This window comes from Pseudochaenichthys georgianus, chromosome 16 (assembly GCF_902827115.2).
Source record: "Pseudochaenichthys georgianus chromosome 16, fPseGeo1.2, whole genome shotgun sequence".
NCBI lineage: Eukaryota > Metazoa > Chordata > Actinopteri > Perciformes > Channichthyidae > Pseudochaenichthys > Pseudochaenichthys georgianus.
The window spans coordinates 37,991,863-38,015,381 of NC_047518.2; the positions used below are offsets into that span (position 1 = coordinate 37,991,863).

A 23,519-nucleotide genomic window follows, 5' to 3' on the forward strand; every position below is an offset into this window, starting at 1 on the left:
ACACTAAAGTGAACTATCTAAACACTGAGAGATTCCTTTACCTCACTGAGCTGACGTTATAAGATCCTCTCAGTCTGACAGGAGAGGACTCTCCTCCACCTTGGTGTAGAAACAGCTCTTTATATCCGTTAGCATAGCTAGCTAACCAGATGCTAACAACAACATTCCGCGTTACCACTCGCGCACTCACAAAATGCGCTCGTGCCACACACACACAGAGCCGAGCTTGAATGAAACACAGAGACCCAGAAGTTGGCTACTTGTACTGTACTGTATATCATATTATTTTCGATGGCTTTACTGTATAATCAATGTAACAGATGAACAGATTGCCACTGGGCTTTGCATCTAAACACACAGCCACGTAATGATAACAAAACAAAAGTCGGGGCCGGGTCATTGGTCAAGCAACACACCAATCAGAGAGCAGCAGTGAGCACACCTCAGGCTGTGTTTTATATTTGTATTATTTATTTCTGATGTATTTCACACAAAAAACCTTTAGTGGAAACGTTTTCACTTATATGATTAAAAATAAAATAAAAACCGGCAAAGTGGCAAGGCTTGCTCACCCTGCGTTGGGGGGGCACAGTGACTCATTTGGGGGGGCATGGCCCGCGAATGATTCCCCATGACGCCGACCCTGGCACTAAGTACTGCAAAGTATGCGGTGTGAACGCGGCTAATGTGGCCATAACACAGCTGGTAAAAACACCACAAACCTGACCAGATACTCTCCGCAAAGCTGCATTCTTAATCATTCAACCTGTGTTTTTCATCAAATAAGGATAAGATATAATCTTATTGTGAAATAAATTTGATCAAAATGACAAATTATTGGTTTTGGCTAGTTTGACTGAAATGTTCTATGTAATCTCATGACTAAAAAAGACTCAAATGTCAACCGTTATCATTAACACAAATAATTAGTTTTCTTTGGCTAAAATAAGACTAAAATGCTCAGACTTTTAGTCGACTAAATCTTGACTAAAATAGTTACTGTTTCCGTTGACTAAAATAAGACTAAAATGCTCAGACTTTTAGTCGACTAAAACTTGACTAAATAAAACCCCCCCCTCTCTTTACTTTCTTATCACACTCCTCATTTTGTGTTTGCCCACTTCGGCCCAATCGTAGCACAACACCCTGTGGTTATGTCATCTGTGCCCCTTGTTTAAAATGTGGACCAAGGTCTCCAAACATGAAACACCTGCTTTTGGTTTCTCATGGGTCACTCATAGTGTTCATTTTGTCAGCTATTTTTTTATTTAGTCTTAGTCCTGTATCAAATGTCCTTGTTAGTTTTAGTCATATTTAGTCACCTTCATCCTGTTTTTATTTAGTCAAGTTTTAGTTGACTAAAAGTCTGAGCATTTTAGTCTTATTTTAGTCAAAGAAAACAGTAACTATTTTAGTCAAGAATTAGTCGACTAAAAGTCTGAGCATTTTAGTCTTATTTTAGTCAAAGAAACTAACTATTTTAGTCTACTTTTTGTTAATGAAAACTGTTGACATTTGAGTCTTTTTTAGTCATCAGATTATATAGAACATTTCAGTCAAACTAGTCTAGCCAAAACCAATAATTTGTCATTTTAGGCTACAATATCAAAGAGTGAAAACGTTTATCTAACCGTCTTTTAGCTCTTGGCCCATAGGGGAGAAAGGGGTAAATTGAGCGAGTGGGTAAATTGAACCACCCCATGTAACCAGGCAACGCTTTATAGTTGTAATCACGTGACCAGAATTTATGCAAGCTCCTCCCATTTCTCATTGGCTGTGACAGAGAGATGCTCATTGTGGTCTGGTAAGTAAACATTTTTACAAAAAAACGTTTTTTGCTTGTCAAAGTCAGTTTTCTAGATATCAGCTATATCGGCTGTCATGTCAAACAAAAATATATTCAGGTTTAAAAACATACATTGTATATGTTGGCAGCGTATTAAACCATGTGAATCATTAAGCTAAAGATGAATTTTTAAGCTAGGCTATTTTTTCTAAAATGGTAGCTATGGGGTGAAGTGAACCATGGGCCAAGTTGAGCCAGTGGTTCAATGGAGTAGCAGCATGAAAGTAGGCCCAGTTGATAATAAGAGCTCATTGTAGGCTACATGTAAAGTTGAATTTACCCTGTGTTTGATTGGTAAGCTGTATGAAATTGTATCACCATTTGTATGATTACTTTTCCTTTTAACATGTTAAAATAAAAATCAATCAATTCAATCGAAATTTATATTAAAATATTTGAAAAACTAAACTTGTATTTGGTTTGTTATTTATTGTTTAAAGTTACCTTTAAGATTTTTCGTAGGTATGCCCAGGTTTAAACTAGAAAAAGTGAATTGGTCAATTTACCCAACAGTGGTTCAATTTAGAAGTAATATTCGCACTGCCCTTGATCAAATATTAATTCTTATCATTGCCATTGATATATGAGACATCCTGAATTATAGGTGTGTGCTTTCATTTTACTGTGTGTCATTTCTCCTTGCTTAGAGGACAGCATAACTAAAAAATGGCTCAACTTACCCCACTCTCCTCTATAGCCAGAGAGGTGAGAAATAAATAATCTGTTGTCTCTGAAACCTACAACAACCTGTTTTTCGGTTTCTGTGTCAGACAGCAATCAACACCACCCTTTAAGCTTAAACATTTTGTGCTTTTGTAGATCCACGTTGAGCTGTAAATTGTAATGCACATGCAATGATGGTAACTGGACAGACTGAATATGGAAAAACAGACACATATTGTTGAAATTGCACCTATAACCTCAGGCTGTTTATCATCTGTTTTGCAAAGGAATTTATTTTGACAATTTTCAGAATGTTAATGCACTTCTTTAGGCCTTCACTAAAATACGGGGAAACATTTGGAGGTGTTGTTATTTATCATGCAATGGTTTTACTCGTCCATGCCTTGAGATCAAATTGGGATGAATGTGGCTCGTGAACAAAAAAGTGTTTAACAATGCTGCTCTCTGCTCTTACGTTCCACCATTATGAAATAAAAACAATTCTGCAAAAAAAAAGGGAATTACACACCACTTTATAAAATAGCCCTATTTATTTAGGTGGTAGGTGCAGAAAATGATCTGTCAAAAACAGAGTAAAGGAAGCAGTCTGCAAGGCCAAAACTATGCAAGATGTGGCTCACTTATTAACTGAACGGATGAATGTGGCACAGTTATTTTTCAGGGATTTGGGTGGGAGGATAAACCAGGGGGGCAGGTGGGTATAATTGAGTGGAGGTATGGAGTAGTGGAGTAGGAGGGAGATTATTGACAGATGCAGAGGAGTTAGGTATAAATTGAGTGAGTGACAGATCTTTTACCTCCAGTCTGGTCGCAGGAAGGCTTGAGTAAAGATGATTGGCCTGATTGTTCTCGCACTCCTGGGCACTGCAGGTAAAGCACATCTGCACAACAATAATAAGTACGAAATGTAACTATTGTTATTGCTTAATACCACACAGGGCTCGACAGTAAAGGTTGCCAGGTTGCCATTGGCAACCATTCAGAAAAAATGTCAACCACTTCTTGGCCTTTGGTTGCCATCCGTGGCAACCCGTTTTTAACATAAAGAAATAAGGGCAGCAAACAGCAAAATGTGCACCCCAAAATAGATGAATGTTAATTATTTGTTGTATTAAGAGTGATATTTAATTATTGTTATGACCAGTCGGAACCTGATACTTAAGTTGCACGTGCATTGGTGTGATTACGGAGCCAGAAAGCAATGCACGTTTACTCGCGTGCGCGGTGCGCTGTGGGTTTGTTTTACAAAAAATGGCAAAGCAAATTAAGTTGTTTGACTGTGCACTAAAAAGTTCAGCCAACCCGTCAACATCTCAAGCGAATGTTCAAAGTGATTCAACTGATAAAGCGCAAGATGAACCGCAACGAAAAGCAAAGAGGAAATGTGTAAAGTCTTGGGAGGCGAAATAGAGTGGCGAAGTCACGCCCATCTACTCCATGGGACCTTATTTCGAAAAAATCATGTATTGAAGTCAATGGAGAGAGAAAACGTATCTTTTGACCCCTTTGAATTGTGCCACATATTACACATATGATGTTTGTCAATCTTAAAAAATCATTTCCATGTCAAAAAAGTCACAGTTTTTCGTAAAACTGTTGAAATATAAGACTATGAAAAATACGCAACTAGAAAGACTACAAATCCCAGAGTAAGTGATCAAATCAAATCAAGTTTTATTTATATAGCACATTTATAAACGATTTTTGGTTGAGCCAAAGTGCTGTACATATAATAAAATTAGCCTACAGTAGAGACACTTTACAGCAAATACAACAACACAGATTGTTCAGAATATCAGTATGAGAAAAACGACACCCTCTATCCTTAGACCCTCACATCGTACAAGGAAAAACTTCCAGAGAAAACCCACAGTTTAAGGGGAAAAAATGGGAGAAACCTCAGGGAGAGCAACAGAGGAGGGATCCCTCTCCCAGGACGGACAGACGTGCAATAGATGCCGTGTGTAAATCGAAGAGATAATACATTTTACAGCATATAGACCGAATGTTAGGAAATGCATGTGTCTGTAATAAGAACAATCCTGAGGAAGCCATCAGGGAAGCAGCATGGCGAGACCCAAAGCAGGACCGCAGAGACAGGTTCAGCCACGACCCGAAGTCCACGACTTAATCCAGAACTCGGGATAGAGGATCCAAGACACAGGACTACAGCAAGAGGATCAGCCTCGACTCCGGATCCCGGCGTAGATATAGATACAAAACAAGAAAAAAGATTTGGCTGGGTTAATCGGAACAAGAGAATACACAGACACAGACAGAGAGGGAAAAGGTCATTGGATAAAAGTTATTCTTGATAACCCTCTAGAAAGATCTCATGAACTTCCCCACTCAATCTATCAAGACCCGAGCAGTTCTATTAGAAGTCCAAGGTAAAGGCACAGGCCGGCGCATATCGCTCATGGAATCCCTCACCATATGAACTCTGACCCCTCAAGTGTACAAGTGAAGAGACACCATGTGTCAGCTCCTTTTTAGAATAGTATTTCTTCTCTTCTCAGAGAAACAAGGGTATGAAAAGAACAGCCAGAAACAGAGGAAGAGAGGCACAACGTGACTACGTAAATGCACTCTCCTAAATATTAAACGAGTAAGAGGTGAAGAAACACAAAGCCAGAAATTGAAAAGAAAAGGCACCATCATGCTTCCCCTTAGAATAGGGTGGAAATTATGAAGACCCAAATTATGAAGAGGGGACATGGGATACTAGTGAAGAGGGACAACAGTGAAAACCCAACGTATCCAACGTACTAGCACTCTCCAAAGAGACAGAAAGTCAAAGTATACGCCGAGAGGCACAACGTGACTACGTAAATGCACTCTCCCGTATAAATTAGTTCAAGGGAAAGGGGGTGAAAAACTAAACTAATCAAAAGAAGGAAGTAGAGAGGCCTAAATGCCCTCTCCTAGATTCAGTTAAAGGAAAGAACTGGGGAACAAACAAGTACAGGAGGAAAGGCCCAACGAGTCAACGTCAACACACTCTCCTAGAATAGTTCAAGGTAAACGGGGTAGGAAGAATATAGTAAGAAACAGAGCTGAAAAGGCGTCCAAGAACGCTTTCCCTCTAGTCCAGGGTGAAAATGTAGGATAAGAAACAGAGATAGAGAGCACAACAACCTATCTCTTCGTCAGATGCACTCCCCCGCCTGGATAAGCGACTCTGTGCCCCATCCCCCTCTACCGGACCTTAGATCCGCAGAGGGAGAGGGGAGGGACCAAGCCCAAGGGGGGGTTTAGGGTTTAAAAGAAAACCCAGCAGAGATCCAAAAATGGATGAAGAAGTAATTACAAAACGGTTTATAAAACCAAGAGGTTATTCCTCATATTTCTAAAATGTTCTAATCTAATTCAGGGTTATACCAACTCAGCTCCAAGCAACCAGACGTAGCAACCAGTCAGTCCAGTCAGAACCTTCTCTAAGGTCTCCCCGCCCCCAACCTACTAATCATAAAAACTGAAACCCCATAAAACCCCAATAATATTAATAACATTTAATAATATTAAAAATAGTATCAATTCTGAGGATAACTAAATAAATAAATAATTAAACAAAAGCCAGAGAGAAAAAGTGAGTTTTAAGTGTTGATTTAAAAACCCCCAGGGTCTGGGCCGACCTCACATGGAGGGGCAAAGTATTCCAGAGCCTAGGGCCAGCCGCTGCGAAAGCTCGATGCCCTCGGGTTTTAAGCCTGGTCTTAGGCACTATCAACAGCAGCTGATCAGCCGACCTTAAGGCTCTGCCTGGGGTGTAGCGATGGAGGAGTTCGGCTATATAGGCAGGAGCCAGCCCATTTAGGGCTTTGAAAACAAATAAAAGGAGTTTAAAATCTATTCTGAACCGAACTGGAAGCCAGTGCAGTGAGCCAGAATTGGGGTGATATGGTCACGCTTTTTATGGCCAGTAAGAAGACGTGCAGCTGCGTTCTGAACTAGCTGGAGGCGTCTAATTGAGGCCTGATCCATACCCACATACAGAGCATTGCAGTAATCCAGTCTCGAGGTAACAAAGGCGTTAATAACCCTTTCTAGGTCTTTAAAAGATAAAAACGACTTGGTTTTGAAAAAGCAGGTCTTGACTACAGTGCTAACCTGCTTATCAAATGTAAAGGCGCTGTTGAAGGTCACTCCAAGGTTCATGACAGAGGGGAGGATATTTTTATTGAGGGAGCCCAGAATATCAACCGGGGAGACTGTTGGTTGGGGTCCAAAAAAGATGACCTCGGTCTTGCTCTCATTGAGGGTAAGGAAGTTTTGGCTCAGCCAGGATTTATCTCCATTAAGCAGTCCTTCAACTGCTGTAGTGAGTTGGCATTTTGATTGAGAGGCAGGTAATCTGTACATCACCAGCGTAACAATGGAAGGGGATATTATGTTTTGTGAGAATTGAACCTAGGGGCAGTATGTACAATAGGAAAAGGATGGGGCCCAGAATCGAGCCTTGGGGAACCCAACAGGTAAGAGGGGCTTTGGCAGAGGAGAAGGCACCCAACTGCACTGAGAAGCTACGGTCCGTCAGGTAAGACCTAAACCATGCAAGAGCAGAGCCTGTAATACCTGCGGACTGTTCAAGCCGTGACAACAGGATACTATGATCCACAGTGTCAAAGGCAGCAGTTAAGTCTAACAGCACCAAGACAGCTGGGCTGCCTGAATCGGCGGCTAAGAGCAGATCATTAAAAACTCTTAAAAGGGCTGTTTCAGTGCTATGCATAGGTTTAAAGCCAGACTGACATTTTTCGTGGATGCCATGCTGGTTAAAAACGACTGCAACTGGGCGTAGACTACTCGCTCCAAGGCTTTAGATAAAAAGGGTAGCTGGGAGATGGGCCTGAAATTTGCGAGAATGGAGGGATCGAGATTTTTCTTTTTAAGTAGTGGCTTAACCACGGCATGTTTGAAGGCAGCTGGGACACATCCTGAGCTAAGAGAGGTGTTTACAAGCAATAAAACACTTGCTCCAACTGATTCAAAACATCTCTAAGGAAGCGAGAGGGAATGCTGTCTAAGATACAGTTTGTCGGCCGCAGGTGCTTGACTACTTCCGAGAGAGAAGAGAGGGATACAGGCTCAAAATGGTCGAGGACAGCAGGGCACAGAAAGGGAGCAGGATCTGGGGTAACACTAGTATAGGCTAGCCTTAGAGCAGATACTTTTTCGATAAAAGCTTTAAGAAATGTATCGCAGAGAGTAGTTGATGGCACAATTGGAGAAGCATCACAAGGATTAATGATCGAATTGAGGACATTAAAAAGAACTTGAGGTTTATGGCTGTTTTTGGAGATTAACAGAGAAATATACTCTGTTTTGGCTGCTTTAACTGCCGTCTGATAATCGGAAAGGCAAGCACGAAGAATTTCTAAGGAGACATGAAGTTTATCCTTTTTCCATTTTCTCTCTGCACGCCTACAAGCGCGTCTAAAAGCGCGAGTACAATCATTGAGCCACGGCTCTGAGAGAACTTTGTTGCGTCTCAGTGTAAAAGGAGCAACGGAATCCAGTATTAGTGTGCATGTCGAATCAAACAAAGAGAAAAGCTCATCCGCACTAAAAGCACAGTTCACCTCTAATTTACAAATCGGATAAGTATTAAAAGCATCTGAAAACTGTGAGGCAGTCAAGGGGTTAATTGAACGCAGACAACACGCAGGGGCACATGATTCGACTCCCGCAGAAGGGATCGAGGTTGTAAACAGAACCGGTAAATGGTCTGAGATACGCGTTCCTGCACAGATTTTATCCACAAAGATAGACAATCCAAACGATAATACTAAGTCTAAGGTGTGTCCTTTATCATGTGTTGGGCCAGCCACAGACTGAATGAGACCGAAAGAGTCGAGGAGGTTTAAAAAATCCCTAACCAGAGGTTTAGACTCGCAGCACACATGGACATTAAAGTCTCCGCAGATCAAAACACGATCGTATTTCACCATGATCCCGGACAGAAAGTCAGAAAAGTCAGTTATAAAATCATTATTGTACTTTGGCGGACGATAAACGACTGCGCAGAGTATAGGTGAGGCCAGGTTCAGCTCAAAAAGCTGCAACTCGAAGCTAGCATAGCTAGTTACTGGGTGAAGCAAACGGCATTGGAGATTAGCTCTAAACACTGAAGCTATACCCCCACCACGGCCGGTGGTACGGGGGGAGCTGAAGAAAGTACAGTCGGGAGGAAGAAGTTCAGAAAACGGTACATACTCACCGGTGTGGACCCAGGTCTCCATCAGGAACATTAAATCCAGATCATGAGAGGTGAAGAAGTCGTTTAACAGGAACGTCTTGTTTGCTATTGACCTAGCATTTAGCAAAGCCATGCAGAGTTTTCTCTCAGGGCTGGCCGAAGGTGTAGTGCGTCTCAGCTGACGAAGATGTGCGTGTTGAACGCCGCGCGGACTGGGAGCAGTCAGTCGGGCAGGAGGAGCTGCCAGCGGGCCCAGCAGAGGCTGCAGCTCCGGAAAAACAGGGCAAATCCACCGAACCCTCGGATGGCGTGCAGCGGGAGGGCCGTGACATCTGATGCGTGGATAAGTCACGGAAGAAGCCGTCAGGTGTGCTTTTTGATGGACGAGTGCGCCACAACGCTTTCCCCGTCGCCTAAAGCGCTTTCGGTGAGGCAGGATGCAGGGCAACCGGCGTAGGTAGGTGGGAATATCTGACAGTAGAGGGGCGGGGAGTCGATTTACGGTTGCCAGATATAGGTTTGGGCAGCAGTATAAACTCCAGTGAGGGTCTTAGGTGGAGGAGAGCTTGGCGATCATAGACAAGCAGAGCAGGGACATTCTGACAAACATAAAACAAAAACAGGATAGCTAAAGGCAGAGAGCTGAGGGAGCGGCATGCCAACACAGGCGCCATCTTGAAATCCCTGTCTTCCCTTTTCTACTTCATGATGTCATAACTGATGTCACAATTGTTTTCCTCTGCTAAATATAAGAGATAGATGAGATAAATGTAACAATATGGTGTGCTTAGTACCCGGTTGTTATCATACCAGCAATGGGTCTTGCTCGTTCTTTCGCTTCCCTTCTGATGAAAGGACCAGGAGTTGCTGGATCAAGTTAGCTACCTAGCTAGTAGCAAGCACGTTAGTTAGCATTACAGCCTTAGCCTTGTCATTTTTATTAGCCTTAACATGAAGTAACATTAAGTAACCCAAAATGTTAAACAGTAAGAGTAGTAGTCATATTTCGTGAACCCTTTGAAGAGTACTGACACACCGGTGTGATCATTCTATAATACACCATTTAATCCCGGGGGAGAAATGCTAACGCTACATTAGCATCCGCGATCTTTTCTACTTCATGCCATCTGCACAAATGGTTGACATTAAACATTACAAAGATCAGGCAGTTCAGAGAGAATCAAAGGAAGGCAGGCAGCTTTGCATGACATTCTTCTGGACGTGTTTCATTGTGGTGATAGTGAGGGTAGTTAATCCCTTGTTTAGCAAGACAGTAGTAACGGCCATCTTGGTGACGTGTGTTGTTGTGCAAGACCAGAGATGTAGTTCATTGACCGTTTCACACAAAAAAATGTGTTACTTCACAGTTTTACGACACGTTTTTTTTTTTAACTGGCAAAATTATCTTTTAAATTGACAAACATCATAGGTGTAATTCGTGGCACAATTCAAACGGGATCTGAAAGATAATCTTTCTCTCTCCATTGACTTCAATACATAATTTTTCCGAAATAAGGTCCCATGGAGGTCCACCGGAAGGGGAGGGACTTCGCCACTCTATATATGCTCCGTTGTGCATTCACTTCCGGTAAAAGTTCCTTCAAAATAAGAGTCTCGATCTTATTACTACCAAAATAAAAGTGCAAAACTAAACTTTACGATAGGAAAATATTGGCATACAAATATAATCACTTCTATAAAAAGGTAACACATTTGAAATATAGTTAGACATATTAAAGGTAATTTACAGCATTAACAATTAATATCTAATTCTTAACTGAATGGTTTTCATTTATTTAACATTAGAAATGTATTAGCCAATGACAGAACCACAATCCAAGACTGCAATACTGAAGGGCCAGTGGATCTGTGGTGGGGATCAGCACAAAGGCCAAGAAAACCCACATTTGAAAGGGAGACAACTGATGACCAAGAAACTAGTGACTTGCTCAATTCATTTGTGAGGGATCTGTGAAGAACATGACAACATTTAGTATTTAGTATACCAGCAACTGAGGGTGGACACGTTTACTACCACTTAAGTTTCAAATAATTGTGTTAATTACTTATTGTAAAGCATTTGAACATTCTTTTGTGTCACATTTTCATTATTAAGTTGATGTATAATGCTGCATTCACACCGGACGCGATGCGAATATTCGCTTCGCTCTAAACGCTCCTATCGCATCGCTCTAGTCTAATTGTCCGTTCACACCGGACGCGATGTGAATATTCGCTTCGCTCTAATCGCTCGAGTTTCACCGCGGCTGCCAGCTGTGTTTACTCGCATCATTCAAACAAGACGCGCTAGCTCGGGAGCTACAACTACAACAAAATGAACATATGTTACCTTGATTGAATTGTAATACACGTTTCTACATGATGCCGACATAACAACATACCGATACCGGTTAGTAAAAACCATGAATTAATGCTTGACAAGTCTGCAGACAAGACGGCAGGCGAAAAACCTTTTAAAATGCTTGTTTTTCTGAATGGAGATCGGATCGACCAGGCTAAGCTAACGTCGTATATGCTCATTCCACACTCATAACAACGGCAACCAAAAGCTGATGCCTGGTTGCCAGCCTGGCAACCACTTTTAAAAGTCAGCGTTGAGCCCTGCCACAGCTGCAGCACCTATGGATGACAAGATTGTGGGTGGCTACCAGTGTACAGCCCACTCTCAGCCCTGGCAGGTGTCTATCAATCTCAGCTGCCACTTCTGCAGCGGCTCCCTCATCAATGACCAGTGGATCGTCTCTGCTGCCCACTGCTGGCAAAAGTCGGTGTTGTCAGAATCAGACATCCTTTATTAGTCCCACAGCGGGGAGATGTACAGTGTTAGGGCAAAGGGACTGTGCAGACAAAAGGCAAACATAGGATTAGTAGAGTAACATATTAAATAGAGAGGCGTTAATAAAAGGATATTGAATAAGTAAACATCCATGGAACAAAAACAGATCTGAACATCAGCAGGAGAGGACTCTTTAAAGTAGAGACACTACATACTGATATACACCTGAACATCAGCAGGAGAGGACTCTTTAAAGTAGAGACACTACATACTGATATACACCTGAACATCAGCAGGAGAGGACTCTTTAAAGAAGAGACACCACATACTGATATACACCTGAACATCAGCAGGAGAGGACTCTTTAAAGTAGAGACACTACATACTGATATAGCAGGATTAGTGAACGTGTAAAAGTAATGAGGTAGCAGCAGGGGAAAACATTAGTAGTGTAAAATGTAAAAAGAGTGTATATTGCACATAGCACAATCATCCCTTTAACAGTAGTGACTACGACATCATTCTGATGAAGCTGGCGCACCCCGTCACCGTGAACCAGTACGTGAAGCCCGTCGCTCTGCCCAAAGCCTGCCCTGCAGCCGGGGACATGTGCATGGTGTCCGGATGGGGAAACATCTACACTGATCAAGGTGAGGTGTACCCGATCGTCCCATTAAAGGTCATCAATATGTCATGGTACAATCATTTTCATTCTTTTGTTATCCTATTGTTTGTCTTTGCTGTGGTTGACATTACTAGAAGAAAAAAAAAGGGTAAAATAATACACTCATGGCCTTCCATTGATTTAAAACAAATGCCTTTAATAAATAATTGAGTATTGCTAAAGTAGTATCTTAACTGCTGTTATCAACAAAAAAATAGTTTAAGTGGACTACCTCACTTGCAACAGACCACCATGCTTAGCTACTGGCGCTAAAGATTATAAAACCTTTATGAAGTTAAAAATGAAGAAAAACAACTTGATAAAAATATTGCACCCATGGCCTTCCGTAGATTTAAATCGTAACATAACCAACATGCTTTAATAAACCATTGAGTATTGATAACAGTAGTTTCTTAACTGCTGTTAATTCATCTACCTCCGATGCAACAGACCACCATAGCTACTGGCGCAAAAACGTCTAAAACCTTTAGAGGCTGAGAGTGAGACACAAGGAGAAGCCGAGGGAGAAAGAAAACAACATGCAAGATGTGAGATGTCAAGGCTCAATCAATAAAAAATGTAATATTTTGTGATGCAACAGTGTGTTTATTATTGTCTATCTACTCCCAGTGTAGATGTACTGTTTTATGAGTACTGGATTTCAATTTAGGGGTGACATTTCCAACAAAAAACAAATATAAACCACAGTCAAACAAGAATAGCTAATGTCAATAAACAGAAACATTTCACAAAATTGCATTAGCTTGAGGGCAAATGAAGTGGCAACCCTTGGTTTTGAAAAGATAAGCTAACAAAAGTCTATTAAATGTTCATTATCTCAATTTGTTTTAAAGATTTTCCTAACGAGTTTGTAATTTCAAAACACATTTTTAATGTACAGCAAGATGTTCCTTTAGTAATCTATGGTCTCATTTACAGTACATAGACAATAAAGGACGTGCATGGCTTCCTCTCCTTAGACCTTAATCCCTTTTACAGTGTTTTATTTAGTTAATTACGGTGTATTGTAAAATGTCTTGTTTCAGTGTTGGGTTATACTTAGCTTCAGCCTCTCGTGTCATATCTACTTCCAAAAAACGACATGTCAATAGTCCAAATGCCAAACTCAAGGCTTATTCTGCAATCCACTGACTTCAGAGTGATTATGTCCAATTCTTATCTAAAGTGTATTGTGCTTTTCCTTAAACACACATTGCCAAACAATCTCTCAATAAGATTTCCATCAAAATAAGACACACAAACTGTAGCTTTTACCAGTTAACCTCTGCATAGATACGGGCAATCTGAGAAGTCTTGTCAACTACAAACATTGACAGTAGTTGAAAGACCACTGTTTTTGTCAAAATGAGATTAAGTACCTGATAAGTGTGATTTATGACCCCCATAAACCTTAGTCCCGCCTCCCTTTGATGTGTCACCTGTCACTCTGACATCTCTGACCTTTGACCCTCTTGTTAAAATACTATATGACAGTAAAAAAAAGTTGTCATTAATAAACAAGAATACAGTTTAAAAGGGGAGTGATTTGTAAAATATCCATAAATAAAAATAAAATCTGCTTACAGTTCCGTTTCATATGGGTGTTGAGAGATATATCCATTGATCTCTTAATGTGCACCAGATTGATGCTTTTAACTTCAATATTAAAAAAATATTTTAGTGGTCATGCCACAACCGTGCACGTGCATGCAGGCGCCAGCTAAAATCTTGCCTAGGGTAGCAAATTTGTCAGGGCCGGCCCTGTATGTATGTATGCAAAACCTTAAAACTAGAAAAAATATGCACTTAGTCTGAATAGATGTTCTTTAGGAATATGATTCTTAAAGCACTTTTTTCAACAGTTTTTCAGTAAAACATTTTTGATAACTTTAGTGATTTGTGGCTGTTTTGTGTTACTAAGATACTTTCAGTTACATTTTGTTGTATGTACAACTTTACATATGGTATAATATGAAGTACTTTGTAAGGAACGGGGTTTCCTTAATGGCAGTTTGTGATTTTTAACACTTTTTCAGTGAAACATTGCAGTTTTCTTTTGATAACTTTACAGATTTCTTGCCGTTACTAAGATACTTTCAGTTACACCTTAATGTATGTAACACTTTACATCTGATAGAAATATAAAGTACCAGTGTTAGCAGTGGCGTTTTTATATGTACAAAAGTGGTGGGGCACAAAATACTTAGATGTCTATATATAAGCTTCTGCAGTGACGTGCAGTGAGGTTCATGGCTGGTGAGGCACTGGCACTGACTCTTCAGGTTTACAAATATTATATTTTGACCTAAATCAAGGCTTTTTTAGTCTGATGCTTCGATTAATTGTATGCAGACAGTTCAACAAAAGGATACGCTGTTACGACCGGCCCGTTGGCCGCAACAGGAAAGTTAAAAAAGAGACTCTCAAAGTTTCCAAAAATCACGGCACTTTATTTGCAACACCAAAAACAGGAGAGGATGGACGATGGGAAAGGATCACGGAGGGAGTGTCACGATTCTCATGTTATGTCACGTTTGTAGTTTTGTCTGTGTTGGTGTTTTTCTTGTCTTTGGGTTTCCTGTTTTATTGTGTAAAGTGTTCACCCCCGTTTCCTGCCTGTCTGCTTTCTGTCTGTTTCCCTCCCTGATTACCCAATTGTGTTCACCTGTTGTCCTTGTGTTTCTCCTCCCCTGCCCAGCTGTGTCTTGTTCTGTGATTACCCTTCTGTGTATTTAGTCTAGTCTTCCCCTGTGTTCCATGTCGGTTAATTGTTTCCCCTCCATGTCATTCCACGTTCTGTGTTCCTTGTGCTGCTCGTTGGTGTTGGATATTTTTGGATTCTGCCTTGTTTTGCCACAGCTTTAATTTATTTAATAAAGCTCGCTTTTCGTTATTCTGCATTTGAGTCCTACCTGCTTCACCCATTCGTAACAGAATGAACCGACCAAATTTGGACTCAGCAGATTTCAATGTTTTGGCCCCACAGGTGGAATGTCTTGGGTATTCTCTGGAGTACATTTTTTACACCTGGAAGAACGCCTCATCTAGACGGGGTAAAGAGGCTGCTTTGAAGGAGGCACGCCGGGAGGTTGCTCGCAAGCCCTGGCTCAGGAGCTTGTTGCCGGAGTGGCTACAAACCTTTTCAAGTAGCCCTGAGGAATTGGCACAAGCTTCTAACCCTTTCCTGGGATCCAACTACTGTTCTGTTGAAGGTCCACAGAGTCTCCAAAAAGCTTCTAGGAAACGCAGGGCCAGAATTCCAGCCCGTGCTCCAACAGCCATGATCCCGGCTTCAGTTCCGGTTTCCACAGCCATGGATCCATGCACCAGTACCGGCCCGCAGAGCTATGTTTCCTTGCTCGATTACCTGGCCCACACAGCCATGGTCCAGGCCTCTGTTCCGGTTCCAGCGGCTCCAGTTCCAACCTCAGACCTTTTCTCAGGAACCCGTCTGGCGTTTGGAGGTCCACGGAGCCTCCAAAAGGTCTCTGAAAGATGCAAGGCCAGGATTCCAGCCCGTACTCCAGCGGCTCCGGCTCCAGTGCCGGTCCCAGCAGCCATGGTTCCGGCCCCAGCAGCCATGGTTCCTGCCCCAGTCCTGGTCCCAGCTGCCATAGTCCCTTCTCTAGTCCCTTCTCTAGTCCCTACTCAATTCCTTTCTCAAGTCCTTTCTCAAGTCCCTCCTCTAGTCACTTCCCTAGTCCCTTCTCCAGTCCCCCTTTTAGTCACCTCTCTAGTCCCTTCTCAAGTCCCTTCTCTAGTCCCATCTCCAGTTCCCTCTCGAGTCCCCTCTCCAGTCACCTCTCGAGTTCCATCTCTAGTTCCTACTCAAGTCCCGCCTCTAGTCAATTCCCTAGTCCCATCTCTAGTCCCTCCTCTAGTCACTTCTACAGTCCCCTCTCGAGTCCCCTCTCGAGGTCCCTCCTCTAGTCCCTCCTTTAGTCCCTCCTTTAGTCCCTCCTCTAGTCCCTCCTCGAGTCTCCTCTCAAGTCCCCTCTCGAGTTCCCTCCTCTAGTCCCTCCTCTTGTTCCTCCTCTAGTCTCTCCTCTAGTCCCCTCTGGAGTTCCGTCTCTAGTTCCCCTCTCGAGTCACGTCTCAAGTCCCTACCCAATGTCCTGGTCCGTTGGAGGTTCCGCTGGGGGTCCTGCCAACTCCATGTCCTGTCCCGTTGGAGGCCCCGCCGACTACTCTCCTGCCGGGGGTCCTGCCAACCCTTTGTCCTGTCCCGTTGGAGGTCCCGCCGTCTGCTCTCCTGCCGGGGGTCCTGCCAGCTCCTTGTCCCATCTCGTTGGAGGTCCCACCGACTGCTCTCCTGCCGGGGGTCCTGCCAACCCTTTGTCCTGTGCCGTTGGAGGCCCCGCCGACTGCTCTTCTGCCGGGGGTCCTACCAGCTACTCTTCTGCCGTGGGTCCTGCCAACCCTTTGTCCTGTGCCGTTGGAGGTCCCGCCGACTGCTCTCCTGCCGGGGGTCCTGCCAATCCTATGTCCTGTTCCTCTGGGGGTCCCGCCGACAACTCTTCTGCCGGGGGTCCTGCCAACCCCTTGTCCTGTTCCGTTGGAGGCCCCACCATCACCTGTCTCACCGGGGGTCCTGCCAACTACTGGTCCTCTTCCGTGGGGGATCCTGCCGAAGCCTGTCCCACTGGTTCCTGTTCGGCCGACACCGGGTCCTGCCCGGCCTCCGGAGCTGTCTGGTCTTCTCCCTCGAGCCCGGCCCCCTGAGAGCCGCGGTCTTCTCCCTCCAGCCCGGCCCCCTGACAATTCCTGCCGCTGCTTTCGCCCTCATGCTCGGCCCCCTGAGTTTGCCCGCTGTGGCCTTCGCCCCTTTTTGAACTTTGCCTTGCCCCCAGGCCGTCCACCCGAGACCCCCTCCTTGGTCTCTGCCTTGCCCCCGGGCCTTCCGCCCGAGACCCCCTCCTTGGTCTCGGCCTTTCCCCCGGGCCGTCCGCCCGAGACCCGTCCTCCAGACCCCCTCCACCCACCCTTTCTTGGCCCTAGTTATGTGTCTTCCCTCCGGTCCCCCTCCACCCACACTGCTGGACTTTTTTTTTTGGGACGTCTGGGATCCGTCCCTTGAGGGGGGGGTTCTGTCACGATTCTCATGTTATGTCACGTTTGTAGTTTTGTCTGTGTTGGTGTTTTTCTTGTCTTTGGGTTTCCTGTTTTATTGTGTAAAGTGTTCACCCCCGTTTCCTGCCTGTCTGCTTTCTGTCTGTTTCCCTCCCTGATTACCCGATTGTGTTCACCTGTTGTCCTTGTGTTTCTCCTCCCCTGCCCAGCTGTGTCTTGTTCTGTGATTACCCTTCTGTGTATTTAGTCTTCCCCTGTGTTCCATGTCGGTTCATTGTTTCCCCTCCATGTCATTCCACGGTCTGTGTTCCTTGTGCTGCTCGTTGGTGTTGGATATTTTTGGATTCTGCCTTGTTTTGCCACAGCTTTAATTTATTTAATAAAGATCGCTTTTCGTTATTCTGCATTTGAGTCCTACCTGCTTCACCCATTCGTAACAGGGAGTCCTTCTGCAGCCGCCTTGGAGAGAGTACTGACGGCCCTGTGACTCCGGGCAGCTGGGCTTAAATAGCACATCGGATCCGGCCAGGTGTCCCTGATCTCGCTGATTGGCCTCTTCAGCTCCACCCCATCGCAGGACCTGCAACACACTCACACTCACAGGCCCCAGGCTATGGGGCCGTCACAGCCCCCCCCCCATAAAGTCAGGGTCCCCAACAGAACCCTGGCAGCCAAATCAACCACCTTACCAAAAACATAGTGCCCACAACACAACTTTCAGAGAGAAAACGACACTGAATAGTTCAGCTGATTAGCGTGTTACATGTGTTTTTTTCCTCTTTCTTTTTCGCCATGCCACAGAACCTGGAATGCCCCCCAATCCAGTTTCCCATTCGAATATTCTCCTGAAGCGAATACCCCCGAGCATGATTTCTCACCTCCCCACCAGGCAGAACACTCTCCATCAGACATGTCACCCCAAGCTGCGGTGAGGCCTCCTCGATGTCCTCCGCCTGCCCACGTTTCATTGTCCGTGTCACAGCGCATGCTGTAAACCCACTCAGTTTCGCTCTTGTCTGGCTTAATACTAACCAGGGGCACTGGCACCACGATAGCAGGAGGTGCCCCATCAGCCCACACCCGCGACTACCCGCAATGTCATTACCCAGGATCATCGTGACCCCAGAACTGGCTGCACGCCAACCGCTACTTCACCCTGAAACAGTCCCGAAAACAACATCATTTTATGGAGAGGTACTTGAAGAACATTTAATCCCATTCCAAGCATCGGAATGAACAACCCCATGTATGTGTCCTCTGAAAACGGCAAGGCAGATGCTAAAATGAACGAATCAAATGATCCGGTGTCGCTGCAGAAGGGAGCAATTTCCATAGACCCCCATGTTAAAATGCCCAACTTTACAGCAGAAATAAACATGTTTACATCGTGGTTCAAAAAACCATATGATCTGTATAGTTAGATTCCCCCTTCATGACTACTATGTGGGGGGTGAATTTGTTCTCAACTCATCTGTTTAATTAATATTAAGCCTTAAAGCTTTTGCATAAATTAGGGCGTGGTCACTTTGATGGACATGTACATGCCTCACTGTCAGTTAACAGCAACTTGTCCACTCTGCTAGGCTACAACCATAGAGGCTACAACGTTAGTTAGTTGTAGTTACTGTACTTGACCCTTTAGCCGTGTTCGTGGTGATTGTGCCTTTTAGGGAATATTGTTACAAATACCAGACAATTAAAATGTTGTGCTGTGCGCTTGAATGTACTAACAGAACTTCCAATTAGTCTAAAATTATAATATTATACATGTTAACCCCGTTCACAGGGGTGTGTGTGCTTGGTAGCTTAGCTTGCTACTTATTAGCCAGCTAAGGACGTAACCCTTTATACATACATATTAGGGCCGGGACTTTAACGCGTTAATTAAGATTAATTAATTACACAAAAATTAACGCGTTAAAAAAATTAATTTTAATCGCAATTTTAATCGCACTTTAATCGCACTTATTTTTGCACAGCGGAACGTTTCTCACTGGATGAGTTTCAGGCATACCGATTATACTGGAGCACCAACTAACGTTCATGACTTCAGCATGGGACTTCAAACAACAACAAACCACGGTGAACAATAGTCAAACATGAACGAAAAAGCTGATGAGACCGCTTTGGTCGGCCCTGTGGATGGGACATTTTGTTTTAAAAAACGGACGGATGGAAGCGTCGATAAGAGCACGGTTGTGTGCAAATTATGCAAAAAAGAATTTGCATATCACCGCAGCACATCAAGCCTAAAGTATCACCTAAATGCAAAGCATGTAGCAGCTAGCGTGGACGTTAGCCCGACTCCGAGTGCAAGGAACCACACCCTGACCCAACCCACAGTCAACCAGATGACTGGTTTCAGGGCCAGGATAAGTAAGTCCACGTCTGAGAAAATAACCAACTCCCTGGCTCACTGGATTGCACTCGACTGTAGACCACTTGGAGTAAAATCCATGTGAAAATTGCTTCTCACTGTTCTCAGGTCAAATATGTATATTTGATTAAAAATGCGATTAATTTCGATTAATTAATTACAAAGCCTCTAATTAATTAGATTAATTTTTTTAATCGAGTCCCGGCTCTAATACATATACATTTTAGTTTATGATTCAGCCTTGGGTAAGACTTTTATAGTCTATGGCTATGACGCCCATAATGCTAAACGGGAGCAAATGTTAATAGGGGACCCAATTATCCTAGTGGTGGCCGCCGGACCTAACGGAGCCGCAGGGGGCGAGCTCCAGCTGGCGTCCCGGAGCTAGCCCACTGCGGGTGGCTCCGTTAGGTCCGGGCGGTGGAGTCCGTCTTTTCTCGACGTGTGAATGACAAGCATTAAGAATAACAAAATATAGCTAATTCTCTTGCAGATTGTCTCATTTGATTATGAATGTAACGTTTATATAGGGGAACTACACTGTTAGCAGTAACTTGGTATGCATGTATTTCATATTAGCTTAGCTTCTTAGCCTGAGCTAGCTCTGTTAACTTCCAGTTCGGAGGCAGCCGGGATTAGACTCTGATGTCACAGTCGTGCCGTTAGTGGCCGACTCCGCCTACTAAGGGCTTCACGGCAACTCTGCAGAATCCTATGTACACCACGTACATACCCACTCTCTTGCCCAGCTGGTCTCACTGGACGACCAGAGCACGCTCCCATACCCGAGGAATTTCCACTGTGACTGCCTTGTACGGCAGCACCTCCCCCAACGTGTGTCAAAACATAGTCATCTGCTAATGCAGCAGCTTCAGCAGCTGTCCTGATTGCGTGCCCACTGATATACACTGCAATGTACGGAGCCCCCTAGGGGACATGGAGAAGAAAAAAAATGTGCGAGATCTCGCAAAACCCCTTTGCGAGATCTCGCAAAACCCCGTTGCAGTTTGTAGACGGTCCCTAAGCACTCCTCTCCCTCCTCCAGCTGCGGATTGTGACCAATTCTTGATGTTTAGCTCGGATGACGGCGCATATCGAACTGTCCTGATAAAAAACGACTCTGTAGCTCGTTGTCTACCTTGCTATGATTGTAAAGTCATGTTGTTTGTATTTTTACAACGTTATGTTCATGAGTTATTGATCCGCGAAATTCGAATATGTCAATAACTCAGCTCAGAGGAACGTGCATGTCCCCTCGCTCTGAGTGTTCTCTTGAGGTGTCTTCACTTAAGTGAAACCCTTTATATATACAGTCTATGTGTGAAACCCGTGCCTATTGCCAAGCACTGATGTTATATCTTTATATTTAAGGCCAAGCTCAAAGTAAAATCGATGAACCACTCCATTGTTGTGGTTTCTGTGTTGCCGTAGCAGCCGAACTGACCAGGAAGTACTAAATGAAAAGTATTGCGAGATCTCGCAAAGGTTTTGCGATATCTCGCAAAACATTATTTATTTTTTTAAATGTTTTTCTTTTTTTCTTCTCCATGTCCCCTAGGGAGCTCCGTAGTAATGTGCTCCGGTACAGAATTTTTGAATTGCTCCAGAATGACGAGATCCCTCAACGCCCCGTGAGAATCAACGTCAGTTGCCACACACCAGCGATCGAAATGGGTGGAAATATCTCGAGCAAACTCGATGTGAGATTTATCACCTCTCTTCCAATTCCTAAACCTCTGAAGATAAGCTTCAGGCACCAGCTCATAAGCCTTGAGAACGGCAGATTTAACCAAATCGTAACACAAATAGTCACTGCCACTTAAAGACGAATAAGCCTCCTGAGCCCTCCTGGTTAACACACACTGTAATAATAACATGCGAGTGGCCTCAAACCCCCCCCTTACAACAGCGAGACGCTCAAACATCGAAGAAAAAAAAAAGTCTGGATCCTTTTCATTAAACCTGGGCACCAGCCTCAAATCATTTAATTCATCCACTGACCTCCCTGGGGTCCTGCTTTGACTATCATCAGGAAACAGGACATCAGCCGCTACTCTGCCCTCTACCAGTTTCTCCCTCTGCAACTCCAACTTTGCCTGCTCAGTTTCCTGCCTCAATTTTTCCACGGACACTGCTCTTTCCAGCTCAATGCCCTGTCACATCTTCTCCACGGCCAACTCCTTTTCCGTCTCCAACTCTATGCGTAATTTGAGCAACTCCTTCTTCTGCTCAAAATTCAACACGGCACTCTGACCCATTACAATATCCTCCATATTTATACAATAACCGCTGCAATGTCTTAACCCACCTGTGCACACAGTAGGAATGAGCAGCCCCGCTAGCTGACTTTCTAACCACAAACTTACTAGGTAACTCCCCCCCTAGTCTTCATGAGGGGTAGCGGTGGGTATTTATGCACTTAAAGCCCGCTGGACCGAGAGAGGCGACCAGGTAACCGGCAACCCCCCTGAACCACGGAAGTGCTCCCGAGCAAGTTTAGGGAAAAGGGAAAGTGAAGCTCTAACCGCCGTACCTCAACAATATCAAAGCCCCTCCCCAGACAAAACCCAAAGGGGAAACGCCTCTTGAACCTACCAGGGGAAACACTCCTACAGGTATTGTACACACAGGCGGGACCACTACCTCCTATGTTTCAGCGAATATCTAAGAGAACAGATCACAGCTACCGGACAAAAACAAACCTCATCAATACACCCAAACCCGGGACCATACGCGTTCCAAAATAACGCCTAGCACGTACTTACAGCCAATCAGCTCTGAATTATGTGAGATGATGTATGGTGGGGATGGCAGCTCAGTGCCCTATTGTCATTATTTTTACTCTGAGCATGTGCAGTGTAGTTTTTACAGTCACCGTTCACTTAGACAGTGAGAGGGAGGGGCATGATCGATGTTGTCCCACATGGCTCTTAACAGCTCAATAGGCACACACTGTAGACACTAATTAGAAGAACACAGACTAAAACAGCAATGTGCAGACGAATCAGATGATTAAACATGATCTTAAAATATATTTTATATATATATATATTTTTTTTTTTGCATTTTGTTGTAATCATTATTTTTAATACTTTCTGCTGACACTAGGTGGGGCTGTGCCTAATGACCAGTTGCCAATGAGTGTTAGTGAAAATCATTTCTTTACATGTCACAATTTACCCCAGTAGTAGTAACCATGCCGCTTTCGTCAAATTAGTATGCATAGAAAGTGACAGGTGGACACACCCCCAATTATGCAAATGAGCTAAGTCCGTCTCCCATTGGCCAATGAGCTAAGTCCCGCCTCCCATGTCCCGCCTCCCATTCTTTGATGTGTGTGTTATCAGATTGGCGTGAAAGGCCCCCGGCATAGTTCTTTGATGTATTGATTAAGATAGTCTCTTTGAGTTAAGGTATTTGACCCCTGACCCTGAGAGTGGAGTAATTAGCCTTATAATCAGATAGGTTTGAAATGCCCCAGGCAGTCCCTTTGTTGTATAGTTCTTTGATGTATTGATTAAGATAGTCTATTTGAGTTAAGGTATTTGACCCTTGCCCCTGAGAGTGGAGTAATTAGCCTGCAATCAGATATTAATGAAATGCCCCAAGCAGTCCCTTTGTTGTATAGTTCTTTGATGTATTGATTAAGATAGTCTCTTTGAGTTAAGGTATTTGACTCCTGCCCCTGAGAGTTAAGCAATCAGATATGAATGAAAAGCCCCAGGCAGTACCTTTGTTGTATAGTTCTTTGATGTATTGATTAAGATAGTCTCTTTGACCCCTGCCCCTCAGAGCCCTTTGTTGTCTAATCTAATTAGCCTTTTATGTTTGCCCTTTGATGTGATGTGTTATAACAGGCAGGTGTAATTTCACATTGGTGAA

The 23,519-nt window shown here is 43.8% G+C and overlaps 1 protein-coding gene across 1 annotated transcript in view; it reads left to right on the forward strand.

The window, feature by feature from the left end:
* Positions 1–23,519, forward strand: part of LOC139435411 (trypsin-2-like) — a 515,038-nt gene that overhangs the window by 4,013 nt on the left and 487,506 nt on the right. Inside the window, exon 3 of the mRNA XM_071206070.1 lies at positions 12,011–12,176. Coding sequence (XP_071062171.1) covers positions 12,011–12,176 — 166 coding nt within the window. The remainder of the gene's footprint in view (positions 1–12,010; positions 12,177–23,519) is intronic.